The sequence below is a fragment of the Phyllostomus discolor genome, chromosome 11 (assembly GCF_004126475.2).
Source record: "Phyllostomus discolor isolate MPI-MPIP mPhyDis1 chromosome 11, mPhyDis1.pri.v3, whole genome shotgun sequence".
NCBI lineage: Eukaryota > Metazoa > Chordata > Mammalia > Chiroptera > Phyllostomidae > Phyllostomus > Phyllostomus discolor.
This window is the reverse complement of record NC_040913.2, coordinates 57,265,871-57,284,871: the sequence shown is the minus strand read 5'-3', so window position 1 is coordinate 57,284,871 and position 19,001 is coordinate 57,265,871. Positions and strand designations below refer to the sequence as shown.

The 19,001-nt window shown below is 37.9% G+C and overlaps 1 protein-coding gene across 3 annotated transcripts in view; it reads right to left on the bottom strand.

Annotated features, from left to right (window-relative positions):
- Positions 1–18,998, bottom strand: part of LOC114508592 (basic immunoglobulin-like variable motif-containing protein) — an 81,650-nt gene extending 62,652 nt beyond the window's left edge. The window contains exons 1-3 of one of the 3 annotated variants that reach the window (XM_036011440.1): positions 18,585–18,998; positions 5,439–6,031; positions 193–319 (exon numbers count right to left, since the gene is read on the bottom strand). In XM_036011440.1, coding sequence (XP_035867333.1) covers positions 193–319; positions 5,439–5,916 — 605 coding nt within the window. In that variant the 5' untranslated portion in view covers positions 5,917–6,031; positions 18,585–18,998. Of the gene's footprint in view, positions 1–192; positions 320–5,438; positions 6,032–6,256; positions 7,137–18,584 lie in introns of those variants that run through there. The other 2 variants (XM_028526571.2, XM_036011439.1) reach the window with 2 other exon arrangements.
- Between the last annotated feature and the right edge of the window lie 3 nt (positions 18,999–19,001).

Here is a 19,001-nt window from a genome sequence, read left to right as displayed (position 1 = left end):
GTGAGGTGGATATGTCTCTCTAGATTAAGAAAGACACATGGACTGCAACAAGCAAACAAAAAGTATGTGTGGTTCATAGTTGGATCCCATGAAAACATTTTCAGAACAATCTGGGAAATCTAAATTTAACCCAGGAATTAAGTATAGCAATGGTATTGTAGTTAAAGAAGAAAAAAAAAATTTAGAGATTACCATCGTCTGAGGTCTAATACTTTCCGCTGCTTAATATCTTCAAGAGGAGAATACTGAGGCCACTCCCTTTGATGTCTTCCTTTTTTATCTGAAGTTTTTTTCTTGGAAATTTGTTTCTTTACATCGCCTAGAATATAGGAGTATAAAATAAGCAAAATGTTTAAGATGAAGTGAATTGCCAGGACAATGAAATTAATTACGGGACAAAATTAAAAAGTAACTGCCACTAGTCCTAAAAATGATATCTACAAACATATTGAAGAAATATGTATGTTCAAAAATACTGTCCCATCACCCTGGCCTGTATGGCTCAGTTGGTTGAAGCATCATTCTATAGACTGAAAAGTCATGAGTTTGATTCTGGGTCAGGACACATACCCAGGTTGTGGGTTCCATACCCAGTAGGGATGCATGCGAAAAGGCAACCAATGGATGCCTCTCTCTCTCTCTCTCTCTCTAAAAAAAATGTCCTCAGGTGAGGATAAATAAAAAAATCCTCTCCTACCTTAAAGAGAGAAAAAACAAAATTAAACAACCAGTAATGTTATTTCCTATCAAATTTGTATATTCCAATTCCTAAACTAGTCACTTAGCTAGTAAAAGAATCACAAAACCTTTAATTTAGAAAATCAAATTACCAACAGTAAAATAATAAACTAACCACTTTCCAGAAAATGAATCCTTTCTATAAAACAATAAAACCACATGAATGGAACTCTGTCAAAAAGTAAAAACAATAGATCCAATAATACAATGATGTGATATTTAAAAATACTTCTAGGCCTACCAATACCACAAAATGGATTACAAATTATGCATATATGTGCATTATTAAAATGAGACTTTAGCACTAGGAACTAGATATGGAAAAAAGTTTCTTTTCACTATGTGTGTATGTTCTCTATTCCCTTCTTTCTCTTTATCTCTCCCTCCCTCCCTCTCTCACTTCACTCTCTACCTCATTCTCTATCTGTCTCCCTCTTTCTCTCTCCAAAGGCACATAAGACAAAAAATAGTGGTTATCTATTGGGGAAGGGGAATTGAGAGCTAGATGGACAAAAGGAAGACAAAAATGGCGAGTTAGACTTTATAGTGTTTAACTTTTATGCTTTTAATTTCTGAGCCATGCTAATAGATAACTCAGTCCAAAAATTACATAAATTAAAATATGAATAACATTCAACTCTCATTTCACTAAAATACACTTAACATTTCAGATAGCTATGCTCAAATATTTCAATAATGTGACACATATTTTAAAAAATAATCAAATCTGTTATAAAATTACATAAAAGCTAATTTTTTAGTTATTCGTTAATTATGAAACATAAATTACATAGATATATGGCCAGAAAATAAACATGGAAAAGGATCCATTTTATCATTTAAGTAGCTATACAATGAAATCATTTGGTACCCAAAACCAGCTGGAACTCAGAAACTATTGTTATACAGGAAATTTCTCTAATTTTTCTAAAATGTCATAATAGCAAACACTATCATATCCAGAAACAAATTACCAACCCCCTTCCTTCCAATTATTCTTTCTAAGTGTTCAGAGAACACAAAATTTTTCACAGAGCTAAACAACTACTGATAAACATGAGCTTGAAAAAATGAGAAAAAAATCTCTATCACAAATTTCTTTTAATAATAAATATATTTACAGCTCAAGAAAATGGAAAACCTACTTCCCACCATTTCTTGAGATGTCTTCATTGCCCAATAATGCCTTAATTCCCTAAATAGTTTTTCCAGCCACTCAAAATTTTAGAGGCTGATAAAGCACAATAATAATGCTCTGAGCAGCCCAAAGTGGGTCTGTACCCACACACTTTCCTCTAATGCATACCTAAGCCTGCTCTCTATTCTCTGTTTTGAGCTTACTCCCGTGAGCCCCTGGGGATAAATAAGGATATATGTTCCAAATGAACATCCTTCATAACATCTCACACTGAGAACTGGTCCTACAACAAAACTCCATTCAATTTGAGGAAGAAAGCTCTCTCAAAGTAGAAGCTAAGTTTGAGAGTGGAACATAAAAGAGTGATGCCTAAAGACTCTGTCTCCCCCATCTCATCAATCTAGTAACCTCTGCCCATTGCCCCTTGTCATTGCCATATTCCTGTTTCCATAAGTGATCCTGCCCACAACACACACATAGAGCCCCAATACCAAATATACATACTTATTGTATATATACCTCTATTTGCCACACTGGCCTTTAAGAAAGGTACAAGGACTGTGAATGAAAATACAATGCCCACCATCTTTTGACTTAAAGAACCACAGGACAGAATTCTGAACAATCACAATCACTGAAAAATGAGGTGGGAGGACACCAGAAAAAAAAGACAGCCAGATAAGGGGAAGCCTAAATTCTGCATATAAATTTGGCCCAAATCGTAAGCAGATCCCAAACAGCACAGCTAAGGCTAAAAGAATTGAGCTGAGCTTTGAGATGTCCTCAACAGATGGAGTTGGTTGGGCCCAACCAAATTAACTGATGCTAAATTAATTAATTAATTTTAAAAACACTCTGGAGGAATATACCAGGATCCCAAGTCACCATAAAATAACATTCCCAATATTTAGGAAATAATAAAAAAAAAAGTACTGAACATGTGAGAAAACTGAAAAAAAAAAAGTGACATGTTCTCAAGAAAAAAAAAGCCCAATTGTGACATAACTCAGATTTTAAAATTGGCAGGTAAGGATTTCAAAGTGGGTATTGTAATTATGCTTTATGAGACAGATAAAAATCCTCTCATAGTGAATGAAAAAATAGCAAATCCAAGATATGAAACAGACACTATTTAAAAATATAAATTCTAGAACTAAAATAAACAATATCAGAAATAATTCACTGAATATACTTAGCTATCCTTAAGAGGTATACTTTAAATACAAAAAGACATAGTTTGAAAATAAATGGATGGAAAAAAATGTACCCTGCAAAAACTAGTCAAAATACAGCTAGATTAGTTTTATCAGCAGTTTTCAACCTTTTAATCTCATGCACACACAAACTAATTACTAAACTATGGCATAACAAAAACTGTATTTTTTGCCAACCCGGCAAAAAAATAGGTATAATTTGATTCATTCACATCGGATGGCTATCGTTATGTTGGCTATTATCATTTTTATATTGACAATCTAAGTGAAAAGAAGTCAGTGCCTCTGACTAAACAGGTATTACATGTTTTAAAAATTCTTGCAGCACACTACTTGAAAATCACTGAGCTATATAAATATCAAACAAAGTAGCTTTCAGAACAAGAAATATTACCAGAAATAATGAGGAACACTTCTTAATTATAAAAGGGCAATTCATCAAAGAGAAATAAAAGTCATAAATGTGTGAGTACCTAATAACAGAGCTTCAGACTACATGACAACAAAAGCAAACAAAATTAAATGGAGAAAAGACAATTCCACAATCATAGTTGAGGATTTTTAACACTCCATTTTCAGCATTTGGTAGAACAAGACAAAAAATTAAGTAGAGGCAGACATGTGAGCAACACTTTCAAAGACTTTGACTTCATAAGTATTTGTAGAACATTATACCCAACAACTACAGAAGTCACCTTCTTTTCAAGTGTACATGGTACATTCACCAACATAGACCATACACTGGGTCATAAAAGGAGTGTCACTAACTTTAAAAAGACTCAGATAATTATGTTCTCTGTCCATAATGGAACCAAATTCGATATCAATATTTAGAAAACCTCCAAAATACCTAGAAATTATAAAGCATACTTCTAAACAATGCATTATCAAAGAAGAAATCACAAGGGAAATTAGATAGTACTTCAAATTAAATGATAACAAAATATATCAAAATGAATGAACTATAGCTAAAACATACTTAGAGAGCAATTTATAACATTGAGTACTTATTATAGAAATGTCTTAATCAAAAAGTTAGAGAATGAAGAACAAAGTAAACCCAAAGGAAGAAAAAGGGGGGAAGGGAGTAGAAATCAATGAAATAGAAAACAACTGAGAAAATTAACAAGGCTAAAAGTTGGTTACCTCAAAAGATGAACAAAACCAATAAAGCCCCAGCAAGAAAAAAAAAATGACCAGCTGAGGAATGAAAGAGTAATTTATTACAAAAGACCATATATATTTTAAAAGTATACAGGGACTATTACAAACAACTTTATGCCAACATCAAAACTTAGATAAATGGACAAAGTAAAATTCGACAGAATAGAAATTAAGACAACATAATCAAAGTTAGAGATTTTTAATACCCCTCAGAACACATGAGAATACATTTTCCAACTTATCTTAGGAGACCTGCATAGCCCTAATTCCAACACCTGAAAAGACATTATTAAAAAAATTATAGACCAATCACTCATAAATATAGACACAAAGTAAAATCCCCTGACATCCTGAAAATTACAAATTTACAGAACATTCCATGAAACAAGTTGATTTTGCAAATGAAAGGGTATAGATAGTGATTTTGTAAAATGATCATAGAAGTCTAGTAGTAAAATACAAATCCTAATTTACTATTTCTTAGCTAGCTGTGCAAATTTGGGCAGGCAACTTATCCCCTCTATGCCTCAATTTCTTCATCTGTGAAAAGGGAATAATAGTACCTACCTCATAAAATTCCTGTGTTACTGTGAGTTCAATAAAAAGAGGTGAAAGCATGAGTATCTGCCAGAGGACTACCACAATGAAATTGTGAAGGCACTGAACCCGAGGTCAAATCCCTAGATGAACAGCATCCAAACTGGGTAGTACACAACTCACTCAGTGATACCTGGAAGCCTTGTAGGGTACTCAAAAAAACTGTAACAACCAAAAAGTCTCAATATTACATGGTAGAAAAGGAAACTAGATATTTGACTGGAACATATGAATTCATCTCCCTGCATAATTATAAAATAGTAGCATGTTATTCTAGCCACCTCATTAACCATTTCTAAGTCACCATGTACTTAGTCACCATGTATCTGTAATACCTGTGTCTCTACAGTATCCTAGATGTTTCAAAACTCTCACAATGTAAGGGTAATGTCAAAAGTTTCCAATAACAGCACATTAATAAACCAAATGTCTCATATCCAAGTTTATCTTTTAACTGTAATGATGAGAAAGATGATAGCAATGTTCTCTATTCAGTATTATAAAAGAAAAACACGTTTAATGGCAAATTTAAACAAGATACATTGTTTTATTATTTTCAAATGTGAACTTCATGGCTCCTTCCTTACCTGATTTGTGTTTCAAATTTGTGGTTGCCCCATCAAATTCAGATTTATCAATTTCCCATGCAAGAGGTAGCTTGCCCAGACTATTGGATAAGTTTTCCAAGCTATTTTCCTCATTGTAGATGTCCTCTGATGTACTAGTAGGGATACCAATGTACCTTGATGAATTATTTCCAGCAGATAGAGAGGTACTATCAGGGAGGCAAGAAGAGTGGGATGGATTTGGAGTTTTATAGATTGAGGTTGCCTGGTTGAGAAAGGCATAGTCTGAACAGATGGCATAAATTTTCTCCCGAGTATGGGTCACTGGACAGCTCCATGGATAATGACCATCTCCTTTGGGACCCAAGGGTGCCCCTGAGGCACGTGTGCAGAAAGACTGTACAACATCTTGTAGTTTCCCGTCAGGAGTCTTTCTCTCTGATTTGTGCTCACCATTTCCAGAATCATGTGCCCTTTCCACTTCTGCAATGTTAGGCATTGAATACAACTATAAAACTTCTATTGGGAGGAGGAAGTTGTAACTCTATTTCTTGAAAAACTGTGACAACCGTTTACAGCATTCTGCAAAAACTTAAGAGCTGCAAAATGGGTTCCTAAGAAAAGAGAGAGGAGAGAGATCAACAATCCACCAGACACTATAAACATCTCCAAAAAAAAAATGTGCCAAGTGTCATATGCTTTCATTCAGTAAGTATATACTTTATAACTTCTGATCATTTGACCATCTGTCCTATTAAAGAAATTATTTTAAAATAATGCATTGTAATTAAAAAGACAAATGGCCCAATTAAAAATTTGCAAAGTATATGAATACTCACTTTTCTAAATATGATATAGAAATGGTCAGGAAGTGCAAGAAAAGCTCAGCATCATTAGCTATCACAGAAATGCAAATCAAAACCACAGTGAGATACCACCTGACACCAAACAGTATGACTATAATCAAAAAGACAGAAAATAATGATTGTCAAGGATGTGGAGAAACTGGAACCCTCATCCATTGCTAATGGAAGTGCAAAATGGTCCAGTCACTTTGGAAAACAGTTCTTTAAATATTTAGATAGAGTTACCATATGACCCACCAATTTCACTACTAGGTATATATTCAAGAAGTGAAAACATATGTCTACACAAATGTTCATAGCAGCATTACTCATAATAGCCAAAAAGTTAAAACAATATGAACATATCAATTAATGAATGAATAAAATGTAGCATACCTATACTATGGAATATTATTAGGCAATAAAACTAAATGAAGTAATGAACCTTGCTACAACATGGATAAACCTTGAAAGCGCTATGCTAAGTGAATGAAGCCAGTCACAAAGGAGCAGAGATTGTATGATTTCATTTATGTGAAGGGTCCACAATAAGGAAATCCATTCCAAGAGACAAAAAGTAGAGTAGTGGTTACCAAGGGATGGAGGGTAAGAAAAAGTTGGGGGTAATGAGGTTTCTTTTTGAAGTGAGGAAAATATTCTATAATTGTCATGGTGATTAATGCCTTTGTGAACATAGTAAAAAGCAACATAACTGTACATTTTAAATGGCTTAAGTGTATGCTTTGTGAATCATATCTTGATAAAGCTGTCTAGAAAAATAAGGCACTAGCAAGGTTACTTAAAAAACCTATAGGCATAAAGGATACATGCTGAATAAGCATGTGCTTAAATCAACAATAATGACCGAATTAAATATTCTTAAATGAAGTAGTCTTGATTTTTTTAATTTTTTATTTCTTACTACATCCTTTAGTCCTTTTAAAAAATTTATTGAATTTATTGGGTGACATTAGTTAATAAAATTAATTGAATTTATTGGGTGACATTGGTTAATAAAATTATATAGGTTTCAGTTGTATGATTCTATAATACATCATCTGTGCATTGTATTGAGTGTTCACCACCCCAAGTCAAGTCTCCTTCCATAACCATTTATCCCCTATACCCTCTTCTACATCCCCTCCAACCCCCTTTCCCTCTAGTACTTACCATACTATTACCCGTGTCTTTGAGTTTTCTTTTTTCTTTGCTTAATACCTTCATCTTTTTCACCCAGCTCCACCAAACCCCTCCTTTCTGGCAGTTGTCAGTCTGTTCTCTGTAACTATGAGTCTGTTTTTACTTTGTTTGTTAGTTTATTTTGTTCATTAAATTCCACATATAAGTGAAGTCGTTTAGTACTTGTCCTTCTATGACTGGCTTATTTCACTTAATATAATACTCTACAGGTCCATCCATGCTGTCACATTAAGTTCCTTCTTTTTTACAACCATGTATTATTTCATTGTGTAAATGTACCACTGCTTTTTTATCCACTCATCTACTAATGGGTACTTGGTTTGCTTCCAAATCCTAACTATTTTAAATAATGTTGCAATAAACACAGGGGTGCATATATTCTTTTGAATTAGTTTTGGGTTTCTTCAAATATATGCCCAGAAGTGGAATTCCTGGGTCATAAGGCAGTTCCATTTTTAATTTTCTGAGGTAACTCCATACTGCTTTCCCTAGTGGCTGCACAAATCTGCATTCCAACCAAGAATGCACGAGACTTCCCTTTTCTACATATCCCCACCAAAACTTATTGTTTATTTATTGATGACAGTCATTCTGACATGTGTGAGGTTATACCTCATTGTGGTTTTAATTTGCATCTCTCTGATGGCTAGTGATGGTGAACATTGTTTTCATATATCTATGGGCCACCTGTATGTCCTCTTTGTAGAAGTGTCTATCCAGGTCCCAGTGCCCTTTTTTTTAAGAATTTTTTTTGTTTTTTTTTTAAGATTTTATTTATTTTTAGAGAGGGAAGGGACAGAGAGAGAGAGAGAGAGAGAGGGAGGGAGGGAGAGAGTGAGAGAAACATCAATGTGAGGTTGCTGGGGGTCATGGCCTGCAACCCAGGCATGTACCCTGACTGGGAATCAAACCTGTGACACTTTGGTTCGCAGCCCACACTCAGTACACTAAGCTACACCATCCAGGGCCCAGGGACCATTTTTTAATTGGATTGTATTTGGGGGCTTGTGGAGTTATTTACTTCTTTATAAATTTTGGATTATTAACCTCTTATCATGATACATCTGTATCATTGGTGAAAATGTTCTCCCATACAGGGGTTCCCTATTCATTTTGTTGATGGTTGTATTTGGTGTGCAAAAGCTTTTTAGTTAGATGCAGTCCCATTTGTTTATTTTTCCTTTTGTTCCCCTTGCCTAAGGAGATATATCATAAAAGAACATTGCTACAAAAATGTCTTGAGATTTTACTGCCTATGTTTTCTTCTAGGATTTTTATGGTTTTGAGTCAAACATTTAAGTCTTTAATCCATTTTGAGTTTATTCTTGTGTATGCCATAAGAAAGTGGTCTAGTTTCATTTTTTGCAGGTATATGTCTAGTTCTTCCAATACCATTTATTGGGTAGACTGTCTTTACCCTATTGTGTGTTCTTGCCCCCTTGGTCTAATACTAATTGACCATAAATGTGAGGGTTTCTTGCTAAAATCTCTATTCTGTTCCATAAATCTATATGTCTGTTTTTATGCCAATACCATGCTGTTTTGAATACTATGTCTTATAGTATACTTTGATATTAGGTAGTATGATTCCTCTAACTTTGTTCCTCTTTCTCAAGATGGCTATGGCTATTCAGGGTATTTTGTGGTTCCATATAGATTTTTGGAATGTTTTTCTAGTTCTGTAAAATATATCCTTGGTATCATGATAAAAATTGAACTGAATTCATAAATTACTTTGGGTAGTATAGACATTTAAATGTTAATTCTTCCTATCCATGAACATGGTATATGCTTCCACTTATTTGTAGCTTCTTCAGTTTCTTTCTTTGGTGTGTTATAATTTTCCAACTACAGGTCTTTTACATCCTTGGTTACATTTATTTTAGGTATTTTTACAGCATTTTAAATAGGATTGTTTTCTCAATTCTTTCTGACTGTTCATTATTGACATACAAAAATGCAATTGATTTCTGGATATTTATTTTATATCCTCCTCCTTTATTGTATTTATTTGAGTACTAGTAGTTTTTTGGTGGAATCTTTAGGATTCTCTACATATAGTATCACGTCATCTGCAAATAATAACAGCTTTACTTGTTTCTTTCCAGTATGGATGCCTTTTATTTCTTTTTCTTATCTAATTGCTGTGGCTAGTTCTATGTTGAATAAGAGTGGTGAAAGAGGATATTCCTGTCTTGTTCCCAATCTCAAGGGAAATGCTTGTAGTTTTTGCCCATTGAGTATGATGGTGGCTATGGGTTTGTCATATAAGGCCTTTATTATGTTGAGGTATATTGCCTGTATTCCCACTTTGCTGAGAGTTTTTATCACAAAACAGTGCTAGATTTTATCAAATGCTTTTTATACATCTATTGATATGATCATGTGGTATTTACCCTTCATGTTGTTTATGTGATGTGTCACACTTATCAATTTGCAAATATTGTAACAACCTTGCAACCCAGGAATATATCCCCTTTGATCATGGTGTATGATCTCTTTAATGTATTGCTGGATTCAGTTTGCTAATATTTTGTTGAGGATTTTAGCATCTATGTTCATCAGGGATATTGGCATATCATTTCTTTCATTGGAATATCTTTATCTGGTTTTGGAATTAAGATAATGCTGGCCTTGTGAAGTAACCTTGGGATGCTGTCTTCCTCTTGAATTTTTTAGTAGTTTGATAGGTGTTATTTGAATGTTTGGTAAAATTCAACTATGAAGTCATCTGATTCAGGACTTTTGTGTGTTTGGAGTATTTTGATTACTGCTTCAATACCATTAGTTGGAGTCTGTCTATTCAGATTTTTTCTGAATCTTCCTGATTCAGTTTTAAGATTGTATGTTTCTAGGAATGTATCCATTTTGTTCAGATTGTCCAATTTCTTGGCATATATCTGTTCATAATTATTCTTACAACCCTTTGTATTTCTGTGGTGTAGGTTTTTACCTCATCTCCTTCAATTTGGATTTTACTTATTTTAGTCTTCTTTTTTTTTTCTTAAGTCTGGTTAAGGTTTGTCAATCTAGTTTTTCCTTTCAAAAAACCAACTCTTGGTTTCATTGATCTACTGTTTTTTAGGTACTGTTTATGTCTGCAGTGATCTTTATTATTTCCTTTCCTCTACTCACTTTAGGTTTTGTTTGTCTGTCTTTCTCTAGTTCCTTTAGGTGGAAAGTTAGATTGTTTATCTGAGATTTTTCTTGTTTCTTGAGGTAGATCCTTAATGTATGAATTTCCCTCTAAGGACTACTTTCACTATGTCCCATAGATTTGGGGTTGTTTTGTCTCATTTTTGTTTGTTGCAAAGTACAACATCTTTTGATTTCTTTTTTGATCTCAGTGTTAACCAATTCATTGTTCAGAAACATGCGTTTTAGTCTCCATGTCTTTCTGTGTTTTTCAGTTTTTTCTTGTGATTGAAGAAGTCCTGTTTGATACCATTCTGTTCAGAGAACATGCTTGATTAGATTTCAGTCTTCTTAAATTTATTGAACCTTGTTTTGTTGCCTAATATGTGGTCTATCCCAGAATATGTTCCAAGTGCAATTAAAAAGAATGTATATTCTGCTGCTTTAGGGTGAATTGCTCTGAAGATATTAATTAAATCCACCTGAGTTAGTCATTTAAGGCTGTTGTTTTCCTATTGATTTTCTACCTGGAAGATCTACCCATTGATGTTAATGGGGTGTTAAACCCCTACTATGACTGTATTATTGTCAATCTCTTCTTTTATGTCCATCAAGACTTGCTCTATATATTTAGGTGCTCCTATGTTGGGTGCATAGATGTTTACAAGGGTTATATCCTCTTTTTGGATTGCTCCCTTTATCATTATGCAGTGTCCTTCTTTGTCTCTTATTATAGCCTCACATGTAGTCTATTTTGTTGTCACAAGTATTGCTACACCAGCATTTTTTTCTTTTCCATTTGCATGAAGTATCTTTGTCCATCTCTTTACTTTTAGTATGTATGTTTTAGTCTAAGGTAGGACTCTTGTATATAACATATATAGGGGTCTTGTTTTCTTATCCTTTCTGCCACCCAGTGTCTTTTGATTGGAGCATTTAAGTCATTTACAGTTAAAGTGATTATTGATCAGTATGTATCCATTGCCATTTTACTCTTTTCACTATGTTCTTGTTTTCTCCTTCTCCTTCTTCTCCTTCACCTTGTTCTTCTTCAAGAAGGCTGTTTAACATTTTTCACAATACTGGTTTAGTGCTAATGAATTCCTTTAGCTTTTTCTTATTTGGAAAGCTCTTTACTTCTTCAATTTTAAATTATAGCTTGCAGGGTAAAGTAGTCTCAGTTGCAGGTTCTTGCTTCTCATTATTTTGAATATTCATGCCACTGCCTTCTGGCCTGAAATGTTTCTGTTAGGAAAACAGCTGTCAGTATTATGGGAGTTTCCTTGTAGGTAACTGTCTTTCTCTTAATGCTTTTAAGATTATCTTTTCCTTTAACCTTTCCCATTTTAATTATGATGTGTCTTGGTGTGGGCCTCTTTGGGTCCATCTTTTTTGAGACCCTCTGCACTCCCTGGACTTGCATGACTTTTTTTTTCACCAGGTAGTGAAGTTCTTGGTCATTATTTCTTCAAATAAGTTCTCTATTTCTTGCTCTCTCTCCTGGTATTGCTATAATGCAGCTGTTGTTATGCTTCATACTGTCCCAAAGGTCCCTTAAACTATTTCATTTTTTTTTAATTTTTGCTGCTCTGGTTGTGTTTTCTGTTACTTTGTCTTCCAAATCATTGATTTAATCCTTGCTTCAAGCAAACTATTATCTATTCCTTCTAATGTATTTTTCATTTAAGATATTGTATTCATTTCTGAATATTTATTTTTTATTGTTCCTATGTCCTTTATGCTGGTTCTGTCTTTGTTGAAGTTCTCAATAAGTTCCTTAAGCATCCTCATAACCATTTAAAAAAAACTCTGTATCAGGTAAATTGCTGCCTCCATTTCATTTAGCTCTTTTTCTGGAGTTTTCTCCTATTCTTTGATTTGAGGGGTATTTTTTGTCTCCTTATTTGGGTGCCTCCCTGTGTTTGTTTCTATGTATAAAGTAGATCTGCTAAGGCTCCTACTCTTGGTATAATGGCCTTATGCAGTGGGTATCCTGTGGAACCCTACTGGCAGTTTCCTTGATTACCTGACCTGGGTACCCTAGGAATATCCCTCCTGTGGGTTATGTGGGCCCTCCTTTTGTAATTGAATCTTGATTTCTATTGGCCTGTTTGTGCATTGGGTAAACCCTCAGCCTGGCCTACTGTGAGAATCAATCTATACCTCAGTGTACAATCTGTTGTGCAGGTGCTAACCATATAAAGCAGAATTCACCTCAGTCATGCTTGGTGCCTGCTAAGATCTCCCTTTGGATGTGCTGTTTGTGAAACTAACTGTATCCTGCTCTGATGTTGTGTAAAGCTGGCCACTCAGCGTTATTTCTGAGGCCTCTTTGGAGGTACTCTGGTTCAGACCAATATCAGACACTGCCTGTGACTGGCACTGGAAAACCTATTTGGAGCTACAAAGTAGCCCACAGTTTGTGGCTGCCTCTGCTGAGCCTGGGTGTTCTCAGGATGGACTAAATTGCACACCACAGCCAGCTTCTATCAGTACCAGGTCCAGGGCCAGGTCAACAAAAGTCTCAAGGTACCCCAAGATCCACCTCTACTGGCTTCTGCCTTCTAGCTGCCTATTAGCATGAGTCACTGAAAGAGCCTCTGGAAGGACTCATGAGGTAGGTTTTCAGTGAGTCACCAGGCAGGGGTGAGTAGCGTTCACCAAATCAAAATAGGTTCAGTCTTGGTTGGATCTGAGGCCACTCAGCTAATGTCACATAGAGAGTATATAAGTCTAACTGCCACCCACTGGGTACTTGCAGACCTTTGTGGTGGAATGGGGTCTCAGGGAGTCATCAGGATGAGGCCAGCAGAGATTATGAGGCCCAAACAGACCAAGATTTGGCTGTGTGAAGGCTCAGAAGGCAGTGACCATGGCCCTGCATTGTTTGGGTATGCAAGGGAAAAATGGCCCCTGTCCTAGAGCCATACAATTCAGACTGTCCCAGATTACACCAGGAGCCTGATGTCAGCAGGGTAGGGCTGCCAAAAGTCAGAAGGATGAGGCAAGCGTATCTCCTATGAGAGGGAGGCACCAGTTAGGTTCCAGGGAAACTGTTGGGAATAGCCCCCCTGCTCCAAAACCACCAAACTCAGTCACCAACACCCCCTGAATCTGCCCAGACCTCTATACCCCAGCCTAGGTAGCTGACTCCTCAGCAGGGCACAAGCTCTGCAGGGTGGAACTACAGGGTGTCCAAAGAGTGGGTTTTTTTCTTCCCCCCAGGCAGATGCCATATGGAAGGGAATGCTCCACCCAAGAAAGATTGTGTCTGTAGGGTGGAAGTCAGTCACCCAGCAAAGGCATCCTGGTAACTGTCCCTTCAGCTCTCTCACCAGAGCCACAAATCCCAGTTTCTCCATGCAACTTTAGTCTACTCTACTGTCTCTTTGCTAAAGTCCAAGGTGAGTGGTTGTGAACAAGATATTGTGTGTTGGCCCTTGAAGAGGGGACCAGTGTTTCTAGCAGACTTCTATCTCTTCCTGGCAGACAGAATCCCTGCTGATTTTCACAACCAGATGTTATGTGGGAGTCTCTTCCTGGCTCTGGTGCTCTGGGTTAAGCAGCCCAGTTTGAGGTTGAGACCAAATGCTTCCCAGGGGGAACCTTTCCAGCTTGAGATATCTATCCCTCCAGAACCTCAGCTGCCTTTCACAGGAGTGGGGCCAGCCTTTTTCTCATCTTTCAGCCAGACTTGATGTGGCTTATTCTGTAAATTCTGGGTTATAAGGCTTCTCTTCAGTTAGTCTTCAGTTGGTTATTAAGGTTGATTGTTCTATATTTTAGTCATAATTCCAGTTTGGTCCTGGGAGGAGATGAGTGTAATATCCACCTACTCCACTGCCATATTGGATCTCCCCAGAATTTAAATTTTTTAAGTATATGTCAACTGGGAAAAAAAAACAAGGTCAAATCCATGTGGTCACCAGCTTCTGATCAGTCTCAGGAAAAACTAAATTTCAAGTCTAAACCAATTCTTTTAGGGAAGAAAAGGGAGAAAAATTTAAATAGCAACTGAGCGCATCAAGGAAGCTGTAAATTTATACCAAAGGAAGATCTGAGTGAATGAAACCATTACAGCCGGTGTAGGAGGCAAGCTGATATAGTTGCCAGAGCAGAGCATGCCCACTTCACAGGGCTTTAGTGAAAGAGCAGCAAACTGGATACCAGTTGGACATTAACTGTTAATATCTCTGCCTATTTCCTTACTTTAAAAATTAGAAATTAAAATAACTTCCACAGATTACAGGAAAATTATTATATAAAATCTATCATATGAATACTAAATGACAAAACCTATAACTGCAATGATAAGAAAAAGAGCTGATTACCCTGAGTTTGTGAGGAGAAATTAATGAAGGTACTGCATGTCCTCCATGTAATTTAAGGAAACAGACCCCATACTAGGAGGACTCCATATATCCTAGAAAAATTCCATTTCTTTATTTTTAATGAATGCTTAAATGCCCTCTATTTAAATCTTCATGTAATTTGTAGAGTTTATAGTTAATTGCAGGGGGGTGTGTTTGGCAGCAGCTTCAGCAACAAAGATGAAACCTTTGATGGTTTCAAAACTTTACTTTTTTTTTTCTTTTTGGCCAAGAAGTCCTAGGGATAGGTGTAGTGGATCTCTGGACAGCAATCTGTTAATGCTTTCTCTCTCCTTTTTTCCTCATCTCTTGGCATGATGTTGACAATAGAGAAAGATGCAAAAGAAGCCAAATACCGGAAGTTGTGCAGACCAAACTCTGATTTTCTGAGAAGTTGGTTTCTCTGACTCTTACTACATGTCCTAGAGCAGCATTTTCTACTTTTTACCTCTAATCCTCAAACCTTTCTCTAAAAGCCATAGTGTGGAGAGAGGTATTATTTGTAGCACTGGGATAGTGTGGGTGGGTTGTAAATAGGATGAGGCATAAAAGGGAGAAGCATACGGTCAGGATATAATACAATTAGCAAAAGATGCAGAAGCTGGTATGGTGGAGAAGACAGAAATGTTCTAGGTGCTGCCTTTGTTATCTATTCATCTCAAGCTTAGCTTCCATTTTGCCAGAGCTTCCTTCCTCAAACTGAATGGAATTTTACCTGTGTGACCAGCTCCCTGTATGGCAATGTTGGGATTCTATGAAAGATGCTGATTTGGAACCTCTATAGGAGAACATACATATTGAAAACATATACAAAGGGAAATTACTGCATATGCATGTAAAAGAGGTTGAGCTTCCAGAAGATAAAGACAAGAAAGAACATAGCAATTGATTAATAAAAAATTTAAGAGTCTAGTTTTGTTGTTGTGTTTAGGGTTCTATTGCTTTTAAATAGTGATCAATGATGAAAAATGATGCCTTTGGTTTCACTTTTACCAACAAATAAATAGCAAAGATCATCAACATAAAAGCACATTTTATACTGATCATCAATAAAAGCCAAGAGTAAATTTAGAGTGGTTTGCAAACATTCTCACTGAACCACTGCTTTTAGAAATTTGTCTTTGAAAAACTGTAATATTTATAGATTTTACCATGTATTATTGTGTCCTCAGGCTTTCAAACAAATGAACTAAGCACAGATTATTACTAACAACAGAGGCATCATGGATGTCAATTATTGTATTCTATTGTAATTATAGCCTCAGGAGATAGTGAAGTACAGAGAGGTAATTGTACCTCCACTACACAGACTGCAGCTTTCCATTTTCTCATACCTTGTATCTGCTTTGTCCCTATTTTTATAAACAATTCCCAATTTCATTTCTATTCCTAGCCCTGCCACCCCCATGAGTTGGCATTTCTAATCTGAACTGTGCATAGATATTAGAAATTAAAATATGTATCATAAAACTCCTCTACCTAAACACTCTACTGTTAGAAACAAAAGCCAGCTCCTGATCTGATCATCCTCCCTTTCTCCCTTCCTCTCTGCACTCTGTCCACACTGAACAACTTTCCATTTTCTGAATGTTATTTATTCTCAATAACCCTCCTTTGTTTTGTTAATTTCCATTTATCCTTCCAATATCCTTCCAATGTCACTTTCTGGGAGGGATGATTTCTTTGCTCCTCAAAATAGTCCAGGTCACCCTGTATATGCTATATGCTCAGGTACTTTTCTTTCACAGGTCTTTGTCAGGGTGCAATTTTACATTTATACATTTGGGTTATATGATGAATGTCTGCCTTTTGCAAGTCTTACTTTCCTGACTATTGTATTCAGGAGACCCAGCATTTGTAGAAGTATTATCTACAAATACTTCTTTTTAAATGCCTACACCATGGCAGGCATTACTGTAAACCCTGGCTTAAGAGCCTAGATTCCAGGAGGTCTTACCAGGAGTGGCCTTACTAATCAAGAGCTGGAGTTGCAGCCAAGGGACCTCTTCTTTTTCTACCTATTTCTCTCCTTTGACAATGAAAGTTCCCTAATCCAGCCAAGTGAGGCGATGCTATATTAACATTTACTGATAAGAATGATTGCAGGATGTAACATTCAAATAAAGGATTTACTCATAAGATCATGGCATAAACAACGAAAGTACTGTTACTTGTGTGCCAACAAAATTTCATAAAATGCCTAGCCCTAAATGCACTGTGCTACAATAATGATTTGAACTGTTTTGCAAACTAAACGTTCCATTTGAAAGAATACTCACTGCCTAGGTTACATTCTTTTCCAATTATATTTTAAATCAGTATTTTTAAGATCAAGTTTGCCCAGAGGAACTAAACATCTTAAAGAGTCTTTTCAGAAAAGCTTTCCACATACGACAGCTGTAAGGAAAACCAGAGACAGAGGCAGGTAAGAGACATATTTAGGGTGGAATGCTGGAAGGCCAGACCTGACCATCTTAAGTCCCAGCGTGTCTGGTCTCGTCCTCCGACCCTTTCCCTTGCCCTCCCCGCCCCCACCCCCGGCCTCTCTTTCTCTATCACACCTGAACCCCTCGCGTGGCAGAGGCCAGCCCACAACAGATCCTGGTGTCTTCCTGCGTACCGGGCAGCCTCGAGCCCTGGCTGCCTAGGAAGGCCAGCGGAGTGCCCACCGTCCTTCTCTGGGAAGCTTGAGGCGCCCTGGGGGGAGGGACTCGGAGGCCTTGGAGTCGCGCTGGGCGGTACCTGTAGGTCGGAGGAGGTTTGTGCCAAGGCGGCACCCACCCAAAGGAAAAGGCTGCTCTCCCTGCCGGAGTGGGCCTAGCGTCTAGTGCCTTCAGCGAAAATAGGCCTCCTGACCCCACCTCCCACCCTCATCAGCTGCGGGAAGCAGCAGTGTGCCGCCAGGCGGAGTGCGGAGAGGCTCCTTCACTCCCAAGGACTCTCTGGGTGCTCTCGGCGTTTGGGTGGGTGGGACTTGGGCTGTTGTCTTAGATCCCCCTACTCTGGAATGCTTTGGAATGCACGAGGTGATATCATTACTAATAACAAGAGCAAAAAAGTAAAAAGGAACCCCCGTCTCGGCCTCCACCGAGGCCTGATTTGGGTGGGTGCCAGAGCCACAGGCCTGTCCGATTTCGGGGCAGCTAGCAAGGGGGAGGGAGGAAAAGGAGAAGGCTCCGGGGCTGACCGTGACTGCCTCCTCCTGGTAACCATCTTGGACTCGCGGTGGGCATGCAGGGGGCGCACTCGGACCGAAGCCCTGCGGATATACAGGTATTAGCCACCGGTATACGCTCCAGCACCTCCAATTAGGCTTTGTTCCCGAGAGAACTCGTCCCTTGCCCCCCTAGCACTTCCCTCCATCCTGCGGCCCAGCTCGCCACCCCACTTTTTCCCTGAAGAACGAGCACCCATTCTGTGGCCTTCCACTCGGATGGCTACGGGGCTCCGGAGAGGCCAGGGCCCCTGGCAGCCCAGGCTGCGCTGGCGAAGGCCGCGCTTAGAATAGGCGGGCCACACCAGTCGAGTCCACGGCGCCCGAGGGGCTAGGGCCAGACACAGGCGCAGGGCGCACAGCAGCAGGCCACCACTTAAGTTCTTCCCACAACCGGGAATACCTCTAGCCTGTCTGGTGGAGTCGGGTCGCAGCGGCCGCAGGGAAACTCTGCTAACGCGTCCTCCATCACAGCTTCCAGTGGGCAGCCTACGAAGCTCCTCGGGTTACCCTGGGGATGGCGGCTCTGTGCCCATCGAAGAGTCAAGGAACAGCGTCCTAGACTGAATGTGCCCGGAGACCAATCGTCAGATACCATTGACAACACCTTCCCTTCATCAAGTTTTATTCCTGACCTCTGCACGTGCGGACGATATGGTGACAATTTAAAGGAAAAAACTTAGCTGTGCATCCAGACCCACGTGTCCTTTCATTGGACATCTAGTATTTATCTGTTCCCTGAGATCGGCGACCGCAAAAGTAATAAATGAGTGAGAGATGGTAAAACCTGGCAGGATTTCCGCTAGTCCTTCCCGAACTA